This window comes from Saccopteryx leptura, chromosome X (assembly GCF_036850995.1).
Source record: "Saccopteryx leptura isolate mSacLep1 chromosome X, mSacLep1_pri_phased_curated, whole genome shotgun sequence".
NCBI classification, from domain to species: domain Eukaryota; kingdom Metazoa; phylum Chordata; class Mammalia; order Chiroptera; family Emballonuridae; genus Saccopteryx; species Saccopteryx leptura.
Genome location: NC_089516.1, coordinates 124,937,952 through 124,960,455, shown reverse-complemented (window position 1 = coordinate 124,960,455; position 22,504 = coordinate 124,937,952). Strand labels below are relative to the sequence as shown.

Below are 22,504 nucleotides of genomic sequence, written 5' to 3'. Positions count from 1 at the left end.
AGTCTTTTATCCATTTTGAGTTGATTTTTGTGAATGTTGTAAGTTGGTGGTCTTGTTTCTTTTTTTTTTTTTTTTTTTTTTTTTGCAGGTAGCTGTCCAGTTTTCTCAACACCATTTATTAAAGAGACTCTTTACTCTATTGTATGCTCAATATATGGTCTTCTTTCACTTCCATAGTGTAGTATGTATCAGCACTGCTTTCTTTTTATGACTGAATATTATTTCATTGTATAGATAAGTCACATTTTGTTTCTCCATTCACTAGTAAGGCATTTGGATTTGTTTCCACTTTTTGATTATTACTAATAATGTTGTTATGAACATTTGTGTATATGTTTTTGTGTGGACATTTTCAGTTCTCTTTTGCCAAGAGTGGAATTGCTGAGTCATGTGGTAATTTTGTTTAAATTCGTGAGGAACTGCCAAAGTGTTTTCCACAGTGTCTGCATAATTTCATATTCCCACTAGCAGTATATGAAGAGTCCCTTTTCTCCGTATCCTTGTCAACGCTTGTTATTATCTTTTTTATTATAGCAATCCTAGTGGGTGTGAAATGCTATTAATTTTTAACTATTTTTTCTTATAGTAAAATACACATGAAGTTTACCATTTGAACTATTCAATTAATGTTTTTAAAACTTTTTTGTAGAATAAGCTCTTAAGAATGTTGGATTTTAGATATCTAAACCTGAAAACAAAAACTATCTAAATAAGAATTATAATTATTTATATAGGCAGTCTCGCCTGACCTGTGGTGGTGCAGTGGATAAAGCGTCGACCTGGAACACTGAGGTTGCCGGTTCAAAACCCTGGGCTTGCCTGGTCAAGGCACCTATGGGAGTTGATGCTTCCTGCCCGCCCCCCCTCCCCTCTAAAATGAATAAATATATAAAAATAATTTTAAAAATAAATAAAACCACATGAAATATATAGGCAGTCTCTAAAAACTGAGTGAGTGTGTTCCAAGCGGTGCTTGTCAGTTACTTGGAAGTCCCTTACTTGGGACTCAGCCCCCTCCAATACGAGCAGTAAACCTGGACATAGTGTTTTTACCTGGGTCAGCCACTGAAATGAAGAGTTCTGATTCTTCAGCCTGTTTCCATGCCAACTCTGAGTTACATAACCTAGAGACTCTCTGGAGTTGCTATTATGTGAGAACCAAGAATCTTACTGCACATTTTGCTGAATGTTTCATTTCTCTAACAGATTATTTAATCTCCTACAGAATTCCTTGCCTTGCCACCAAAACTTTGAGGTGATGACTTCAGAGATTTGTGTGTGTGTGTGTGTGTGTGTGTGTGTGTGTGTAATAGTAGTGGAGGGCTCAGCTCTCCTGTTGGATAACATAGCTTTAGACTGAAGTTGTGATTCTAAATGGCATGTGAAGATTTCTGACTTTTTGGAGTGTTTGTGTTTGTATTAATTGAAGCTCCTTGGTGGCTGTTATGGGTCCCAAAAGCCATCTCCATAGTCATAGGTAGTAGACAGGACATGTTTATATATACTGTTTATACATTTGGTACTAGTTTTAAGGTATTTGCATCCATAGATACACTTTATATGATCATTTAATAAAAGTGTCCTTTGTGTGCCTCCGGTTCTATGCAGTTGTGACTCTTAATATTCTGTATTTTTGGCATCAGTAGTGGGGTCCTTAATGCTGATCAAGAATTGTCATGTACTTATCTACTTGACATATGCATTACCTCAATTCTAGTTTCAGGACAGGTGATAACTATTGAAATAATTGAGTTAAAGTAGTTAATTCAAACATTTATAGCAGTAATTTCTTCTGGAATTAAAGTTTATCCCCCTCTTTGATCTAATTCAGTCTAGAAAATTTGGAATTGGAAAAATCAGGAAAGCTTCCTTTTGCAGTTTGAGGATAAAGAAAAGTGTGAAATGTCTATTTTTTTATAACTGAAATGGTTTTTAAATGTTTATTTTATATGTAAAAACATGGTTTGTGCATGAGAATTCAGAACACAAATCTGTTTTAAAGAATACAAAAATTTTTAGTGATGTTTTACCACCTTTTTTAGAAGCCCAAAGAATCATAGACATTTAAGATTGTAAATTTCTGAAGGCAAGACTATGATTTATTCATGTTAATTTTTTTCACTAGAACTGAGCACAGTACTTGAACACAGAAGGCAATGAGTAATTTATTTTTAGTGAGAAAGACACACAGAGGAAAGGAGAGATGACAAGCATCAACTCGTAGTAGCAGCACCATCAATGAACTCGTAGTTCATTGATTGCTTTCTCATATGTACCTTGATGGGGGGGGGCTCCAGTCGAGCCAGTGACCCCTTGCTCAAGCCACCATAGGATCAGTTCAGTGATCTCGCGCTCAAACTGGCAACCTCAAGGTTTCGAACCTAGGACTTCAGCGTCCCAGGTGGACACTATATCCACTATACCACCACTGGTTAGACAATGAGTAATTATTTTATAATCACTTAATCTATTATCAAATTTATCCAACTACTCTGATAAACAAAACTAAAAATTTCTTTGAACATTTTTGTTGTAATAATACTTATACTTTATTTCCGGTGTGAAAAATAACAGTTAAAGATTAATGTCACTTAGCATTTTGTAATTCAGATTTAATAAAACATATTAAAGGGTAATTACTCATTTTTACAAAGGAATACCTTTCAAATATTTGTAATTAAGTAACTCAGCAGATTTCTTCAAGAAATAAGTGCTTTTATACATTCAGCATTTGATTTACTAAATTTGCATTTATTCAGGAATGAAGCAATTATGCAAAGTGAGTAGCATGTGTATATCAAACACATCAAATTTGAAGAGTAAGCTTTTTGTGGAAGAAAAGAAATTAAATGTGTGTCTACTGTAATAGTAGGTTTATGTTCTAGGTCAGGAAACTAAGACCTAACTTACTACCTTGTCTGGAGTCACATGGTGAGTTTGCTGGAGATTGAAATCAAACCCAAAGATTTCTGAATCCTGTTTCGTTTCAATATTTGGTGTTAAATTGACTCATAAAGTTGATTGATGCCATGTGTTGGTGTTTAGGTGACTCTGCAACTTGATGGATGACAATAAACCTTTTCAATCAAAAAGTAAGTATTGCTGCTGCAAGTGATACTAGTATGTGTGACTTTTGTACTTACAACCTTGTTTTATAAGAAAAGATGAGAAAGGTAGAGGTAGGCACATTTATTAAATTAATACATGTAAGAAAGAACAGAATACAATAAAATGTTAAACTAGAAATGAAGTGCTCTTTGTCTCCAGAGGTAATTACTAATATTGGTTTGGTGTACATAATCATAAACTTTTTATATATAGACAAAAACTAAATTGTTTCTAAATAAAATTATGCTATATATGGTATTATATGCCTTTAAATAATTTTTATTCAACAGTCTTATCTTGAAATATATTGACAGTGACAGTACCTAGTTTTAAAAAAAGAGGAATACCTATGAACATATATGTTACTGATTTTTAAAAATTATCAATATACATGGGTGTACTGATTTTTTCCTCATTTTTAAAAAGGTAACATTGCCTGGATTTGGCTGATTTCTTAGCCTGTAAATGATCATCTGTTAAGTGCTTACTGCATATCCAGTAGACTGCTGTGTGTAAGAGGAAATGCAGAGGAAAAGAAAATATGTTCTTCACTCTCAAGGAGCTTACTTTGGAGTTAGACATGTATAGTTCAGATACGTGAATAGTGAGCAGGTTGCGATCATATACAGTAAGTCTTGAATTGCATGGAATAGACTGTCAGTGTAGTAAGAGGTGAAAGAAAATCAAGGTCTAATGGTTTACTGAGGTTATAATTGAACCAAGTTGGGAAAGGGCAGGGAATTCATATTTTGTTGAATATCTGCTTGAAGTTAGGTACTTTATATGACATTTTCCTGAATTTACCTTACCACTTCAATTAGGTTTGATATTATTCCAATATTAGAAGTGAGGAAACAGATCCGAGCAGTTTCTCCAGTCTGTGATTATAAATGGTGCAGAAGATTTGAACTATTCAATTTGATGTCAAGTTCATGCTCTTTCTACTATACTTAAGTAATTTGGACAGTTTAAGGTAAGGGGGAAAGCTATTGAGATGGAAGAAACAGTACAAATGAGGGCTTTCAAGGGACACAGTGAGGATGGTGTTTTCAAGTACTCAAAATATGCAAATGCTAAACTATGAATTACTTTTTAAATCTACTTAGAGCATTGTGTGTGTGTGTATATATATGTATACTTTAAAATATGGTTTAGAAAAGAAAGGGGTCAGTTGATAAAGTTATTACATTTGGGAGGGTGGGAATGTTCTTTGTTTTGTTTTATGATAGGTGGACTACTAAACATTAAACAACATTATGCCAAGAAATGATTTTGGCATGCCTGTATAGAAGGGAAAATTAGTAAAGTTTGTTTGTTTTAACACCGATTTATTAAGGTGTTCTTTTACGTGCAATCCTTGTGTTTACATAGTACCTTTTAATTTTGTGTTAAAAGGAGAAATACTATTTTAATCTAGTAAAGTTACCTTTAAAAATTATTATTGCATTTAAAAGATAAATGAAATATATCATTGTCTAAAAAATATTTCTATTTAAGCGAAAACCCTGGAATTATTGTTTTGTTTTTATTTTTATTGTTTAGCTCCCTATGCACATCTCACTCCATGTATCTAGCACCATTTCTATCCATCCCTTTTGCTATTATTTTAATTTAGGTGCTCCCCAATACTTTTTAACCAAAACAATTCAGGCATAGGTTTAAAAAGACAATCTGAAAGTTAAAAGTTGCATAGCCAGTGTTTCTTGAAGGGTGTGAAACAGCAGAAGAGGGGTGTACGCTCATGGCGTGAATGTGTTTGGGGCCTGTGTACCCCGTGTCTTTTCAAGGCAGCCAATATTATTTGTTTAGCTGTTTTTCTAATAATTATTTTTATATTTATAAAATTTTAAAACATCCATTATGCTCTCTTGAATTCAGTTTTAGCCATTAGCTAATGATTTTCTTATTAAGCAATATAAAGATTTTAGTTTTCTTATATTTACCCTTCCGCCAAGCACCTCCCATTGTAAATTATATATCAAGGTTTGGTTAAATCATATTTTATACTTTTATTATTATGACCATAATATATATTGTTCCCTGATAACCATAGTACTATGGTAGTAATATGTTATGGATACCTTTACCTTTTTTTCTTTTTAAAAATCTATCCAGCAGTTTAAATTTTTCATTTTTTAAAATTTGCCGACTTGAGTTAAGGTCTCTAGCCAAGTCATCTCATACCCTTCTGTAGCCTCTTACCTCAGTTTTCTACATGATAAAAGTTGTAAGGTAAGCTAACAATTTAATTTTGTGTGTGTGTGTTTGTGTGTGTGTGTTTCCTCCTGGACACGTTTCTCCTAGGGGGAATGTTCTGCTCTGTATTGCCTGGTTGCTCTCTAGACCTGTTAAAAAGCTATTGTCCTGGGACTTTCCTTTGTCTTTGTGTTCTGTTAAATGTCATGTTTTTTGTATCCTGGGTCTTCCTCCTTGTTAAGTCTCATTTTGGTGGATTCTTTCTAAGAAAGGGTGAATGGGAGGTAAGTTTTGTCTGGTGTTTCTGGTCTTGATTCGTAATGAAAGAATATGTACCTTATGCTTAACACAAATCTTGGCTGGGTGTAGAATTCTAAATTGAAATAATTTATTTTTGCTATGACCTTTGAAAACAATATTCTAACTTTCTTCTCTCTCTCCACTCTCATTCTCTCAGTTGTTACAATATTCCCTTATCTCCAGAGTTGTGAAATTTCACAATAGGTCCCTCTACTGTAGTTTTTTTTCCCTTAATTATTATGGCAGGTGCTGGTGAGCCCTTTGTTTTTGTCTTTTTTTTTTTTTTCTGAAGCTAGAAACGGGGAGACAGTCAGACAGACTCCCGCATGCGCCCCACCGGGATCCACCCGGCACGCCCACCAGGGGGTGATGCTCTGCCCATCCGGGGGCCTCGCTCTGTCGTGACCAGAGTCACTCCAGCGCCTGGGGCAGAGGCCAAGGAGCCATCCCCAGCGCTCAGGCCATCTTTGCTCCAATGGAGCCTCGGCTGCGGGAGGGGAAGAGAGAGACAGAGAGGAAGGAGAGGGGGGTGGAGAAGCAGATGAGCGCTTCTCCTGTGTGCCCTGGCCGGGAATCGAACCCGGGACTCCTGCACGCCAGGCCGACGCTCTACCACTGAGCCAACCGGCCAGGGCCTGGTGAGCCCTTTGTATCTGGAGATTTATATAATTTAGAACTGGAAATTTTTCTTATATTTTTTTCCATTGATTATATCCCTTTTCCTTTCTCATTCTGTTTCTGAAACTTTTATTAGATGAGTTGTAACTTTGAAATTAATTTTCTAACAATCTCATGTGTATATATACACACACAAAGTGGACGAAACCAGGTCTACAGTTGTGGCCACGCGAAACAGTTTATTATAGTATTATTTATTAATTGTTGTTATTTTCCATACAAACAGCTGTAAGCCCACTTTTGCCCACCCCTGTATATATATGTTTTAGTTCCACTTATGGGACATTTAGACAACTGTGGCATTTGATTTTTTAATGAATTTTTTCTATAATAGTCTGTTTCCTGCATATTACCTTTTTTTTTTTTTTTTTTTTTTTGGAGGGAGGCAGGTAGAGAGAGAAAAGAACATCAAATTGCTCCAGTATATGCCTGCCCTAACCAGGGAATCCAACAGGTGGCCTCCACACTGCAGACAACACTCCAACGGAGCTGTCCAGGCCAGGCTTGATTTTTTATTTTTAGAGAGACAGAGAGGAAGGGAAAGAGGGGGTGGGGGAAGGAACAACATTCATCTGTTGTTCCACTTAGTTGTGCCTTTATTGGCTGCTTTTACAACATTCTTGTCTCATCTCTAAAAATGTTGGTTATGTTCTCTATAATCTTTTTATTGCCCTCTATATTAATATTTTATTGAATATATTTTATTCTGTTTTATTGCTTTTGTCTTTCATGTTAGAAGTTTTAGTCATGTTTCTAATGCTCATCCATATTTAAGAATGAGGCACAGCTTGAACTGTGGTGTCGCAGTGGATCAAGCGTCCACCTGGATCATTGAGGTCACCAGTTTGAAACCTTCAGCTTCCCTGGAAAAGGCACATATGAGAGTTGATGCTTCCTGCTCCTCTCCTCCTCCTCCTCCTCCTCCTCCTCCTCCCCTCCTCCTCCTCCTCCTCCTCCTTCTTCTTCTTCTCTCTCTTTCTCCCCCCTCTCCCCTCTCCCTCCCCCTCCCTCCCCCTCCCTTCCCCTTCCCCCCACATTCCCACTCCCCCTAAAATGAATAAGTAAAATCTTACAGGAAAAAGAATAAGGCACCAAAACAATCATGAGGAGCTCTGTGTGCTTGGTTAGCACTTGTAGTTTTGATGATATTTCACAGTATGTCCTTGGCTTAGTTTCTTCATATGAGCAATGTTTAGCTCTGCCCTAGTATAGAATAAGCCTCACTTAATATTTTCTATTTTCATCATAGAACTTCATTCCTGCTTTGCTCTGTACCTGGTGTTCCTCAGTCTGGTTCAGTTTTTCTATTACTGTATTTCCCCATGTAGAAGTCGCACTTTAATTTTGGGGTCCGAAATTTGGGGAGGGGGAATGTATTACATAAAGTTATTGAACTCAAGTTTTATTCATCATGAAATTCTTACAACTCCTCATCACTGTCAAAAAGGTAGGAAATGCAAGTAAAAAAATCTACAACCACTGTATGAGATGCATACAGTTTTTAGACTCCAAATTTTTTGAAAAAATGCCTTCTACATGGGGAAATATGGTATCTCCCACCTGCTGTCTCTTATTCTTAGTTTATCTCGCTTTTGTTAATACAGAAGTTTGAGGGGGGGTGTTTTTTCAGATAATAGGTACAATCTTTTTTATAGATATAAATCATTGTAGTTATAAAACTAAAACTCGGTTTGATTGTATTTGATCCTAGAATTTGTGGGCCACTGTAAATAGGTATTGTTATGCATTTTCTGGCTAGTTAACTTATACTAGTTTAGACATTAGAGATTGAATTTTGAGTTTCTTAATTTTGATACCATTTACTAACTACAAATATCACTTCAGTAATTGCTGTTAGGATTATTCAAGTATATATTTATATTAATTGTCATACTATATATTGCAAAAAAGTATTTAAAAGTAAAATTTGCTTCTCACCTTTTGAAAATTAGATAATTCAAAAATGGCAGAACTCTTTATGGAATGTGAAGAAGAAGAACTAGAACCATGGCAGAAGAAAGTAGAAGAAAATCAGGAAGAGGATGATGATGATGAGCTGATCTTTGTTGGAGAGATATCAAGTTCCAAACCAGCCATTTCAAGTAAGCATTTACTTGCGGTGAAGTTTACGATGTTTCTAATGGAAAAACCTGCGTGCTGTCTTATATGGCCTTGTTACTCTGTGTAAGGCGAGAAGGAGCATAGGGTCAGTAATAATTGTGAGAATCAGGGAGAATGTGGTTGGGACTTGTATCTAATGGCATTGTAGGCCTTCTGAGATTGGAAATCATAATTTTCAGTGGAACCAAGTAGCCTGTTTACTTGTTAATTTTTCTTTTTCTCCTCAAAGCCCAGATATACCTAGAAAAGAAAGTGTTTGGAACACTTTGCTTAAAATACTAGAATACAAAATAAGTTTGGATTAGTCACTAAGGGTGTTCTCACATCACAGTGTCATCTTGATTCATGACTGCAGAGTGAACAGGCCCTGCATGGTTGCGCAGTCTCTAGTCTGTGAACCCACCTGGGCTGTAGCTCCCAACTGCAGCTGTCCTTAAGGGACTCCTGATTATATTCATGATGCAGGAGGGCTTGGTCTTCAGCCAATGTACGTGGACCATGCAGGCAGTCAGCACACTTAAACCTTGTGGCTTTCTAGCAGAACCTGCCCAGTACCTTTGTGGATTGTTAGATTTCATTTATAGTTATTAGACTTAACAATTACACTGTTATAGAGAAGATATTGATAACATTTCTCTAAATGTCCAGTAAAACTGTAAAGTGCAAAAGAACAGCATAGTGGACATCGGGAGAGTGGGGAAACAGATTCTTTCCCATTATAGTCACACCTTTTTTTCAAGGCAAAGTTTATAAAAGACTATAACCAGTGTGCCAGTGGTTTCTTATTTAACCAAGGCAGTGCGTAGCAGTGTGGTTAAGAGACAAGTTTTTAGTTTTCTGAAAGCCTAATTCTTGCTTCTCTTGGCTCTAAATTTGAAATAGCACTTCTGTTCAGTTTCATCAAAAGTAGAATTTGTTAATTCTCGAAGTCCTTGTGGCAAACCGAAAGATGCCAAGTGTAGGGTCAGGTCATTTATAAAAAGCACTAAGCACGTTACCGTGTTTGTTGTTGATAGTGGAACCGAACATTATATTCTCTTAATTATTGTTTCCTAGTTACTATGATTATTTTTATACTGAAATGTTAGCACATTTCAAATTTATTGTTGAGATTATCTTACTGAGAGCATGACACTTCAAGTTGGATTTATATCAGTTGTAGATGACTGTTAACAGTACTTCACTAGAATAAAGCGTATTAGTTTTAAGTGATTCTAGCAAAAACAAAGTTGAGCTCAGTGAAAACTTTTCTAATTTAACTCAGAATTTAAATGATTTTACTGATGTTTTATGTGTGAGCCATAAAGTACTTTTAGCATATGGAACATGGGTTAAATATTTATATAGATACACCATGGGGGACAGGTAAAAAACTTGTTTGATAGATTATTTTCACCAAAATGTACTAGAGGAATAACTCTTTAATGGCCTTTAATAGCTTTTTTTATTTTTTGGTGTCTGGGAAGCTTTTTATTTCTCCTTCAATTTTTTATTTATTTATTTATTTTTACAGAGAGAGAGTCAGAGAGAGGGATAGATAGAGACAGACAGACGGGAACAGAGAGAGATGAGAAGCATCAATCATCAATTTTTCATTGTGACACCTTAGTTGTTCATTGATTGCTTCTCAAATGTGCCTTCACCGTGGGCCTTCAGCAGACCGAGTAACCCCTTGCTCGAGCCAGCGACCTTGGGTCCAAGCTGCTGAGCTTTGCTCAAATCAGATGAGCCCGCACTCAAGCTGGCGACCTCGAGGTTTCTTTCTTTTTTTTATTTTTTTTTATTTTTCTGAAGCTGGAAACGGGGAGAGATAGTCAGACAGACTCCCGCATGCACCCGACCCGGACCCACCCAGCACGCCCACCACGGGGCGACGCTCTGCCCACCAGGCGGCGATGCTCTGCCCCTCCCGGGCATCGCTTTGTCGAGACCAGAGCCACTCTAGCCCCTGGGGCAGAGGCCAAGGAGCCATCCCCAGTGCCCGTGCCATCTTTGCTCCAATGGAGCCTCGCTGCGGTAGTGGAAGGTGGAAGAGAGAGAGAGAGAGAGAGGAAGGAGAGAGGGAGGGGTGGAGAAGCAGATGGGTGCTTCTCCTATTTGCCCTGGCCAGGAATCGAACCCGGGACTTCTACACGCCAGGCCGACGCTCTACCACTGAGCCAACCGGCCAGGGCCGACCTCAGGGTTTCAAACCTGGGTCCTCCGCATCCCAGTCCGACGCTCTATCAACTGCGTCACCGCCCAGTCAGGCTAATGGCTTTTTAAATACCTTGAATTTATGAATGAAAACAATATGAAGTCATTTGAGCAGCTTTTCTCTCCTACATGACTTCTGCGGTACTTAGTCACACAGCACTGCATTTCTGCTATCATAAAACAAGTCTACTTTAGTGTGACCCTTTATGTTATTAATTATTTTATGAGATCTGGTTCTTTTCTGTTAGGCAGAAAACAAGAAAATTTTTGAGGTTTTATGAGATTTTTTTTTCATTTAGTCAAAAGTATACATGTATGTACATATGTATGTATGTAGGTATGTATATATTTACATTCAGTATTATTTTGTATTAGTTTCAGGTGGGCAGCGTAGTGGTTAGAGAATCGTATACTAAACAGAGCATTCCCTCAGTATTTCACCCAGCTGGCACCATACAGAGTTTCACAGTATTATTGACTATGCTTGCTATGCTGTACTTGACATTCCTGTGGCTGTTCTGTAACTACCGCTCTGCACTTCTCAATACCTTCACCGCTTTCTCCCAGTCCCCCAGACTCCTTTCTTCTGACAATCACCAGTCCGCTCTCTGTGGCTGTAAGTCTGTTTCAGTTATGTTTATTTTATTCTTTAGATTCTACATATAAGTGAAATCATGTGGTATTTGTCTTTGTCTTGACTGACTTTTTTTCACTGAGCATAATACTCTCTAGGTCCATCTGTGCCGCCACAAATGGTGAGGTTTCCTTCTTTCTATGGCTGAGTCATACTCCTTTGTATGTACAAGCCACGGCTCTACTGATAGACACCTAGGCTGCTTTCTCATCTTGGCTATTGTAAATAGGTACTGCAGTGAACAAAAGGGTGAGCATATTTATTTTTGAATGAGTGTGTTGGGTTTCTTCAGATATATACACAGAAGTGGAATTGCTGGGTTCCATTTTTAATTTTTTGAGGAGTCTCCTTACTGTTCTCCACAGTGGCTGCACCAGTCTGCGTTCCTACCAGCAGTGCAGGAGGGTTCCCTTTTCTCCACACCCTCTCCAACACTTGATGTTTCTTGATGTATTGATGATAGCCATTCTGACAGATGTGAGATGATACCTAATTGTGGTTTTAATGTGCATCTCCATGGTGATTAGTAACAGTGGGTATCTTTACGTATGTCTATTGACCATCTGTATGTCCTATTTTGAGAAATATTTATTCAAGTCCTCTACCCATTTATTGATTGGATTGTTTGTTTTCTTGATGTTGAGTTGTCTGAGTTCTTGATAAATTTTGAATCTTAACCTTTGAACAGATATCTCATTGGCAGCTATCGTCTCCCATTCAGTAGGTTGTCTTTTCATTTTGTGGATGGTTTCCTTTGCCGTGCACAAACTAGTTTGAGATTTTAAAAACATGTTTTGTACCTTTTCCTGATTCGCAATGTTGAGTTAGGGAGATCTATACTCTTCCAAATTTTTATTTTATTCCTCAATAATCTAGAAATTGTGGGTTCACGTGGGTATGAGAATAAGCAATTTTAAACTGATCCAGAGGGTCATGTCAGCCTCAGACGTAACTTTTGGTTTAGTAGTAGATTTGAAATACTCTGGTAAACTCTGTGTTCAATTTAGTCTGCAGTCTCTACCAGTATTCCTTTCAGAACTCAAGAGCCGTGGTACAGATAATCCAATCAGCCTACTCATAATGACATCTCTAAGTTTTTAGGAGTATAGATGTGACATGGGGATTAGAGAAGGGCTCAGTCATAGGAACCCAAGTCTATATACAACCTTGTTCTATTATCTTTTATAGATTTATTTCAAATAAATTTTTAAATACTTGTTTTTATTTTAGAGGGCAAGGAAGGGTTAGAGAGAGAGATTTAATTGTTGTTTCACTTATTTATGCATTCATTGGTTGATTCTTCATTGGTTGAGTCTTGTTTGTGTCCTGGCCGGGGATCAAACTGGAAGCTGGGCGTATCACAACGATGCTCTAACCAACTGAGCTATCCAGCCGAGGCCAGTAAATATATTTTTTTACTTTCAATTATGGTATACTTTCAATATTATTTTGTATTAGTTTCAGGTGTCCAGCATAGTGGTTTGACAATCTTTTTTTCCCCTCTTTATTATTAATTTTAATGGGGTGACATTGATAAATCAGGGTACATATGTTCAGAGAAAACATCTCCAGGTTATGTTGACATTTGATTATGTTGCATACCCCTCACCCAAAATCAAATTGTCTTCCGTCACCTTCTATCTAGTTTTCTTTGTGCCCCTCCCCTCCCTCCCCCCCCTCTCCCCTCCCCGTAACCACTACACTCTTGTCCATGTCCCTGAGTCTCATTTTTATACTTTACACAGTGTTCCCCCTTGGTATTTCCAGCACCCACGTGGTACCATGCATAGTTGTTGCAATATCATTTACTACACTCCTTGTGCTGTACTTCACATTCTCATGACTATTTTATACCATTCTGTACTTCTCAATCCCTTCACTCTGTCACCCACTCCCCCAGCACCCCTCCCTCTGGCAACTGCCAGTCCATTCTGTGTCAGTAAGTGCATTCCAATTTTATTTGTGTGTTTAAAATAAATGTAATTTTTCTAGATATTTTGAACAGAGGCAACTCCAGCTCATCTTCAAAAAGAATGAAGAATGAGCTACTTAATCAAGGTATAGTATTATTGTACTATATTATTTTTAAAGTGAAATATTTTGACAAAATTAATTTTATAGAAAACTATGTAATGTATTGTGTAATTTTAAAATACAGGTGTTACTGATGCATTCAAACCTTCAAGTCAACACTATGAAGACCCAACATCAAATCCAGTGGCTGCCTTACCTAGATTATTTCATCCTGAATCTAAATCGTCATATAGCTCTGTTCTTCCGAACATGTCTAAACCTGTAAGTATGTCTGAAATTACAGTCGGCTCAGGGAGGCATGGGACATTATAATACCGAGTTAGGATTTTGAACTATCATAGTCACTATCTCAGTAGAAGCATAAGCACGATAAGAAAATATCACCATCTTTATGATAGTTCAACCAATACTTAAAAGCAATAACTGTAGGAATTAACTATCCAACCTGTTAATAAAGCAGCTAAATGTATTTAGCTTGATTTAAATAGGTATAATACTGAAAAATGCTATCTAAAAAGTAGAATCAGTAGTGAATATTACATAATGGCAAAATTCTTTTTTTTTTTTAAGTGAGAGAGGAGGGGAGGTAGACTCCCCACATGCACCCCTACCGGGATCCCCTGCCAGCCCCGCCTTGGGCCAGTGCTCAAATCATCCGAGCCAGTGGCTGCAGGAGGGGAAGAGAAGCAGATGGTCACTTTCTTTGTGTGCCCTGACCAGGAATCAAACCCGGGATGTCTACATGCTAGACCAATGCTCTAGCCACTGTGCCAACTGGCTAGGGCCCATGTTCTAAAGAACAGTAATTTGAACTAACAGTAATAGTAAATTAAGCTATGTATTCTTAATTAGAAGATTGTTCTAAGGTCGTTGTTGCTCTTTGTTCTGAAAACATATCTTCATACTTTGGTTTTTAAAGTTTTTCACAAGTAATAGATAATGGTAGCATTTAATATTTGTTAGACTCTTAATATGGATATTTGTTCTATATGCTACATATAAATTATTCTCATTTAATTCTTATTACTTCTTTGGGAGGTAGGCACAGTAATTATCCTTATTTTACAGTTGAGGAAACTAATGGTAAGAAAAGCTAAATAATTCACACAAGGCCACACAGTTGGTAAATGATGGATTTGATATTTCAATCCAAGGAAACCCAGAGTTTCTAAAATATGTACATACACACATCTCTCTGTACATTCAGGTACACAGTTTTAAAAATAGAAACATCATGCCTGACCAGGCGGTAGCGCAGTGGATAGAGCGTCGGACTGGAACGTGGAGAACCCAGGTTCGAGACCCCAAGATTGCCAGCTTGAGCGCGGACTCATACAGCTTGAGTGTAGGGATACTAGCTTGAGCAAGGGGTCACTCCCTCTGCTGTAGCCCCCCGGTCAAGGCACATATAAGAAAGCAATCAATGAATAACTAAGGTGCTGCAACAAAGCCCTGGCCAGTTGGCTCAGCAGTAGAGTGTCGGCCTGGCATGTGGAAGTCCTGGGTTCAATTCCCAGTCAGGGCACACAGAAGTGCCCATCTGCTTCTCCACCCCTCCCTCTCTCCTTCCTCTCTGTCTCTCTCTTCCCCTCCCACAGCCAAGGCTCCATTGGAGCAAACTGGGCCTGGGCGCTGAGGGTGGCTCCATGGCCTCTGCCTTGGGTTCTAGAATGGCTCTGTTGCCACGGAGCATAATAATAAAGTGCTGTAACAGACTTGATGCTTCTCATCTCCCTCCCTGTCTGTCCCTCTCTCTGTCTCTGTTGAAAAAAAAATGGCATTATGTTAGAACAGCAGTGTAGACCACAGATTATTGGGGTTCCCTGAGACTCTTCCATGGTTCTGTGAGGTAAAAACTGTTGTCATAGTAACACGAAGGCATTTGCCCTTTTCATTTGTCAACATTTGCACTGGTGAGGAAAAAGCAATGAAGAGCAAAAGACTGGAAATTGAGAGTAAATCAATGCAACTGAAACAAACTCTACTAGTTGGTTTTGTATTGGTGACTGGCAAACAAGCACAGTAGAAAACTTTCTTTTGAGGATATATTTTATTTAAGAACACGTTTGAAGTAATATTTTTTTTCCTTTTTTGTATTTTTCCGAAGTTAGAAGCCAGGAGGCAGAGAGACAGACTCTGCATGTGCCCGACCGGGATCCACCCGGCATGCCCACTGGGGGCGATGCTCTGCCCATCTGGGATGTTGCTCCATTGCTGCTGGGGTCATTCTAGCACCTGAGGTGGAGGCCATGGAGTCGTCCTCAGTGCCCGGGCCAACTTTGCTCCAATGGAGCCTTGGCTGTGGGAAGGGAACAGAGAGAGAGGAAAGAGAGGGAGAAGGGTGGAGAAGCAGATGGGCGCATTTCCTGTGTGCCCTGACTGGGAATCGAACCCAGGACTTCCATACTCCAGGCCGACTCTCTACTGCTGAGCCAACTGGCTAGGGATGAAGTAATAACTTTTTATTAATTTTATTAACTGTCAACCTTTAAATATACTTTTCAAAAATTTTCTGTGTGATGAAATGGGTGGGATGAGTAAAGTATTTCTGTATCTACAGTATAAAGTTTCCTTGAGAAAAAGCACTTGTGTGATTGAATTGAAAGCTGAACTTGCTGTCTTTTATTTATTTATTTTTAGCATGCTCGCAGGAGAGGGAGGAAGGGAGAGAGTTGAGAAGCATCAACTCAGTTGCGTCACTTTAGCTGTTCATTGATTGCCTCTCATATGTGCCTGGAGTGGGAGGGGGGCCGGCTCAAGCTGGCAACCTCAGGGTTTTGAACCTGGGACTTCTGCGTCCCAGGTTGACACTGTCCTCTGTGCCACCACCAGTTAGACTCACTGTCTTTTTTTTAATTGAATGCCATTTTCACTTGAAAGAATGACTGACATAACACCATATATTAATTCTTTATTGCTACATAACAGTGGTATCAAACTTAGAAGCTTCAAGCAATAGACACTTATTATCTTATGGTTTTCGTGAGTCAGAAGTCAGCACGGCTTAAGGCTGTCTGCTTCAAAGTCTCATGAGGCTGCAGTCAAGACGTTGATCAGAGATGCAGTATCATTTAAGACTGCTTCCAAGCTGACTTGGTTGGTGGTGGTATCCAGGTCTTTGTGTGTTGTCAGACTGGGACCGTTAGTTTCTTGCTGCTGTCAGTCACAATCTAGTCTCAGTTCCTTGGTATGTAGGCTTCATATAACATGACTAGTTGCTTCCTGAATCCCAGCAAGGAAAGGAGTCCTCAGCAAGATGGGCTTTGTAACAATCATGTGTATCTCACCTTGGCTATATTCGGTTGGTTAGAAGCAATCACAGGTCCCACACATACTCAAGAGGAGATTACAGAGGATGTAAATATCAGGAGAGCGTCATGGGGCCACTTATAGAGTCTGTCGGCCACACACCGATTTCCGGTCCTCAAAAATGTACAAAGGGTGACACTCACAGGAAAACACCAATACTGTTCTTGCCAATGATAACGTTTGAGCTTTCAAGCAAAAGTAGAGTTTTGGTAACTTGTTCCTGCCTTCTGAAACATTTAACAGTAATAATATGAGCCCTAGGTTAGCAGTTCAAGAAACCTGGGTTGAAAATGAGAGACTTGACTGCTGATTAATTCTTTATACTAACTAGGACAATGTTACAATCTCTTTGGGCCTTACATTCTAAAATCAGAACTTTGACCCAGCCTGACCAGGCAGTGGTGGCACAGTGGATAGATCGTTGGACTGGGATGCGGAGGACCCTGGTTCGAGACCCCAAGGTCGCCAGCTTGAGCACGGGCTCATCTGGTTTGAGCAAGACTCACTCACCAGCTTGGACCCAAGGTTGCTGGCTCGAACAAGGGGTTACTCGGTCTGCTGAAGGCCTGTGGTCAAGGCACATATGAGAAATCAATCAGTGAGCAAGTAAGGTGTCACAACGAAAAACTGATAATTGATGCTTCTCGTCTCTCTCCGTTCCTATCTGTCCCTATCTATCCCCCTCTCTGACTCTGTCTCTGTCTCTGTAAAAAAACAAACAAACAAAAAACAGAACGAAAGAACTTTGATCCAGATCACTGGCTCTCCAGCTTAGATCCTCTAAGCATCCATGGGCTGTTTTTAATTCTTTTTTTAACTTAATAGGTGTACCTGAACATAGCAGGCTACCAGAAATGCAAAAAGCATTTGATTTTAGCTGGACTCAGCTCCGTGGTTTTCTCGCGCTGTCCTGAGCTGTTTGGCACTTGGAGTGAGGGTGGGGGAACAGAAAGGATATATTATTATTTAAATGCAGATACATGAAAATCATTCTTACATTGAACCCGGGAAGAAAGTATAACAACAGGTGGAGGGGTGGGTGGTACCTTTCATGTTAGAAATGTTCAAAACTGTAGCTCTTTCAAACTCAAAATTTTTTTGTTTCTACGAGCATGGTTGTTTAATTGAAGCTCCTCAGTCAGGTTTCCCTGCTTTTAGAAAATAGAGCTTTCTTTACATTCTTGTTTTTAATTTCTTGTGCTGACATGATTTTCAGTGTCCCACTCAATATAACACCCTCTGCCTACTGCATCATGCCCTCCCCAGGCTCCGGGCAAAGTCTCTTTCCAGCCCTGGTCCACTCCCTTGTCCCCCCACCCTCTCCCCCTTCCCTCTGGTACTCGGCGCCCTGTTGTCTGTGTCTGTGTGTTATGTACACTAACTGAGCTGACCCCTTCACCTTCTTTGGTCCCGTCCCCTATTCCCCCTTTTCTCTGACAGCTTTTTTTTTTTTCATTTTTCTGAAGCTGGAAACAGGGAGAGACAGTCAGACAGACTCCCGCATGCACCCGACCGGGATCCACCCGGCACGCCCACCAGGGGCGACGCTCTGCCCACCAGGGGGCGATGCTCTGCCCATCCTGGGCGTCGCCATGTTGCGACCAGAGCCACTCTAGCGCCTGAGGCAGAGACCACAGAGCCATCCCCAGCGCCCGGGCTATCTTTGCTCCAGTGGAGCCTTGGCTGCGGGAGGGGAAGAGAGAGACAGAGAGGAAAGTGCGGCGGAGGGGTGGAGAAGCAAATGGGCGCTTCTCCTGTGTGCCCTGGCCGGGAATCGAACCCGCGTCCTCTGCACGCTAGGCCGACGCTCTACCGCTGAGCCAACCGGCCAGGGCCTCTGACAGCTTTTTTTAAAAAGAGATTTTTGTCAATTGGTGTGGGGTGAGGTTAGGCCTGGGCATGAGATAGACATTTTTTTTTAACTCTCCAGGTGACTCCTGTGTGCAGCCAGGGTTAAGAAGCACTCATACATCTATGTTCTCTAATGAATTGAAGAATCTTGTGTTGTGAGGGAATTGTCTCTGAAATTTTCAAGGTTTTTCATTTTCTTTGCCTCAACAACTCTTTTGAGTAAGCACGGAGATAAGTATCCTTTTTAAAGTTAGTGTAACATAGCTTAAGGCTACAGGCTTTCTAATCAGGCCAACCTATGTTCTAATTCCAGCTTTATCATTAATAACAAGCTAGGTTATGCTAGGAACCTTACTTAACCATACTTAAGTTTACCTATTTACAAAATGAGAGCTAGTATTAGGTCTTTATTAGTACTGTCATGACAACTACTTGATAGAATATATGTACTGTGAAAGAGGGAAGTACATTTTAAATAGACAATAATTGGCTCTTATTTCAGTTGGGAACATAAATAACTTGAATCTTAAAAGTGACTTGCTTGACTCTGGCCGGTTGGCTCAGTATTAAAGCATCAGCCCAGCATGTGGATGTCCAGGTTTGATTCCTGGTCAGGGCACACAGGAGAAGCAACCATCTACTTCTCGACCCCTCCCCTTCTCTCTCTTTCTCTTTCTCTTTCTTTCTCTCTCCCCCTCCTGCTCAGTTGGTTTGAGTGCATTGTTCCTGGGCACTGAGGATGACTCTGTGGAGCCTCCAACTCAGGTGCTAAAAATAACTCAGTTGCAAGCATGGACCAGATGGGCAGAGCATCGGCCCCAGATGGCAGTTGCTCGGTGGCCCCAGATGGCAGTTGCCGGGTGGATCCCGGTCGGAGTGCATGCGGGAGTCTCTGTATCTCCCCTCGTCTCACTAGGGAGAAAAGAGGGGAAAGGTGACTTCTCCATGGTTTCATAGTTAAATAAGTGGGCAGGTCTCTGGGTCCCAGTCTGTTATCTATTGTACCTTACCATTGTATTCGCTAACTTTCTAAACTATTTTCTGAGATGTAAAAAATTCCCAATTGAAGAATTATTTTAAGATTTTTTTGTTTAATAATGTGTCTGCTCTCTGAAATGGTGGTACTTAATTGACCAGAGTTACCACCTAGGACAGGGTTTATTTTGACATTGCAAGTGAATATGTTCCACTTTTTAAATTATTTTTATTTAGTTATTAATTTTAGAGGGGGGGAGGAGAGAGAGAGAGAGAGAGAGAGAGAGAGAGGGAGGGAGGGAGGGGGAGGGAGGGAGAGAGAAGGGGGGAGGAGCAGGAAGCATCAACTCCTGTATGTGCCTTGACCGGGCAAGCCCAAGGTTTCAAACCGCTGACCTCAGCGTTCCAGGTCAGTGCTTGATCCACTGCGCCACCACAGGTCAGGCATATGTTCCATTTTTAAGGGAAATGTTTAGAAAAAAATACTTTATAGTAAGATTGTGCTTAGTTCCAATTAAGTCCTAAAGCATTATTGATTTTATACAATACATGTTAAGGCTTAAATGTAGACATCTACCTGCTATGCCTCAAATTCTTTGAATGGAATGGTTTAGATCACTTCAGTATCTGTCTCCATATCTTCTTTCTTTTTTTTTTTCTTTTTTTTTTTCCAGACAGAGAATCAGTCAAAGGGACAGATAGGGACAGACAGACACGAACAGAGAGAGATGAGAAATATCAATTCTTTGTTGCGACACCTTAGTTGTTCATTGATTGCTTTCTCATATGTGCCATGACCATGGGGCTACAGCAGGCCGAGTAACCCCTTGCTTGAGCCAGCGACCTTGAGTCCAAGCTAGTGAACTTTTGCTCAAACCAGAAGAGCCTGCACCCAAGCTGGTGACCTTGGCGTCTAGAACCTGGGTCCTCCACATCCCAGTCCGACGCTCTATCCACTGTGCCACTGCCTGGTCAGGCTGTCTCCATATCTTCTTAACAAACTCATGTCAACAGAAAACTTAGGAGCTAATTAAGATTCTTAAAACCTGATTTTCTCTCAACTTGAAGAACAAAACACTGAAGCAAGATTCTTACATTCCCATTATAAAGGCAATATGTATGGGAGATAGAAAAGAAACAAGAGAATGCAAACTGCATTTGCATTTTTGTTTCTACAAATGGGTTGTGTGCTATATAGAATATATTGTCAATCAGGATTATATTTTATACACAGGTATCTGTTTTCTCACTTAAATTTATATTGAGAACACTCTTCTTTGTCATTGGTTATTTCTCAAAAACATGATGTTGCATAATAATCTGCCATTTAATTCATTTACCCATTCTTCCATTGTTGGACATACAGGTTTTCATTTTTTGCTATAACAATTCTCCATTAAATATTTTTATTTTCTTAGCATTGATTCTTAGAATATTTGAAATAAGATAAAAGAATATGAATTTTTAAAGTCCTTGATAGATACTGCTGCAGAAAATTTTTACAAAAACATAACACCTATTTTATCAATAGGTTTTAATTTTAACTTTTTATATCAAATTAATTTTAGATTTTCAGAAAAATTATAATCCAGAGTTTCATATCCATATACTCCTTACCCAGTAGATGCTAATTTTGATAGAATAATAACCTTTGTTTTTATAACTTACTAGTAATTGCATCATTAAGCTTACCTTTATAGTAATGGCATACAGTTAAAACTGCCTTTATAAAACTTGGCAAACAAAATAATTATGACTCTTTACAGGATTTTACAAAGAGTTTCTCACAAGTTGAATCAGATGATTCTTCAGACCTACTGTTCGACCTGACCCAGGACTCAGTATCAATGTCCCAAGACGAATCAGCAATTTATATAGAAGGTTTGGTTTAGCACTTATTGTAAACATAAAAGGAGAACTCATGAATGTACATATGGAATGAATTTCTGCTCTGAAACCTTCATGTTAAGTTTTCCATATATTGTGACATGACAGCTAATAGTTTCTGAATGACTTTCTTGGGTGATTTTATGTAAAAACATTTATTAATAGACTTTTGTTTCTATTAAGTTGACTAACATGTATTGTTTCAGCTTATTTTCACTTGGAATCAGCCATAGGCTGAATGAAAATTTTAATTTCTATGTGTCAAGGAAGTCCTATGATGCCCTAATACTGTGGGATATTTTTAAGTATTATTTGGAAGATCATTAGTATGATAAATATTGCATTATTATAACTATTGTTGTGTCTGATTTCTTCTCAGGCTAGTGTATTTCTATCCAAATAAATGAGGTGGATGTGATAGTTAAATACAATTATAGAGTAGTAGTATAAAATGGTAGTACTAAGCACATACTATGTACTCAGTACCTATCCATTGAAGGAATAATGAAAATTTTCAATTGAAGAATTATCATTCTTTGATTGTATACCATAACCAAGTTCTTCACTATTATCAAATAAATTTGTATGATAAGGAAGATAGGTTTCAGACTCTATTCTAAAGAATTTTGTGGCCTTTATCAAGGCAGTTAACCTCTTTACACTTAATTTTCTCATATTATTAAAATATATATTTTTCACATAATGTATTCATTCTTCAGACCTGAAATCAACCATTTGGACGTATAATTTTAATTCTTGCTCTACTTATCTCAGAACTTTTTTGAGGCTCAAATGAGAGAAGGGAGAAGTGAGAAATACTTTAAAGCCTTAAAGGACTCGACAGAAAACAGTTGTTAACAGGATAATTATGAATACTAATATGTGCTATGTGTTCTAAAGAATGATTACCAGACTTCTGTCTAGAATGATCATAGAAGGTTCTTGGAGAAAGTTGAATTTGATCTGAAGTTTGAAGAACAAGAATAGGATTTTTATTGGCACCATTGAGGATAGTGAAAGTGAAACAGCATGAGTCAAAGGCAGTAGATAAGTTAGAGTCAGAATTTAAAACTATTGACTTGGAGATTTGCTCATACTTTAAATAAATTAAAGGGGAAATATGAATATAAATGTATATATAAATATATGTGTGTGTGTCTATTTTACTGCACAGCCTGCTAGATAATCAGTTGCCTAGTCCAAAATAACAGCCTC

The 22,504-nt window shown here is 38.7% G+C and overlaps 1 protein-coding gene across 3 annotated transcripts in view; it reads left to right on the top strand.

Annotated features, from left to right (window-relative positions):
* ZNF280C (zinc finger protein 280C) overlaps positions 1-22,504 on the top strand; it is a 65,585-nt gene that overhangs the window by 5,789 nt on the left and 37,292 nt on the right. For all 3 annotated transcript variants that reach the window (XM_066356447.1, XM_066356448.1, XM_066356446.1), the window contains exons 2-7: positions 3,046-3,092; positions 3,930-4,081; positions 8,235-8,384; positions 13,226-13,291; positions 13,392-13,528; positions 21,169-21,283. In XM_066356447.1, the coding sequence (XP_066212544.1) occupies positions 8,246-8,384; positions 13,226-13,291; positions 13,392-13,528; positions 21,169-21,283 (457 nt within the window). In that variant the 5' untranslated portion in view covers positions 3,046-3,092; positions 3,930-4,081; positions 8,235-8,245. The remainder of the gene's footprint in view (positions 1-3,045; positions 3,093-3,929; positions 4,082-8,234; positions 8,385-13,225; positions 13,292-13,391; positions 13,529-21,168; positions 21,284-22,504) is intronic.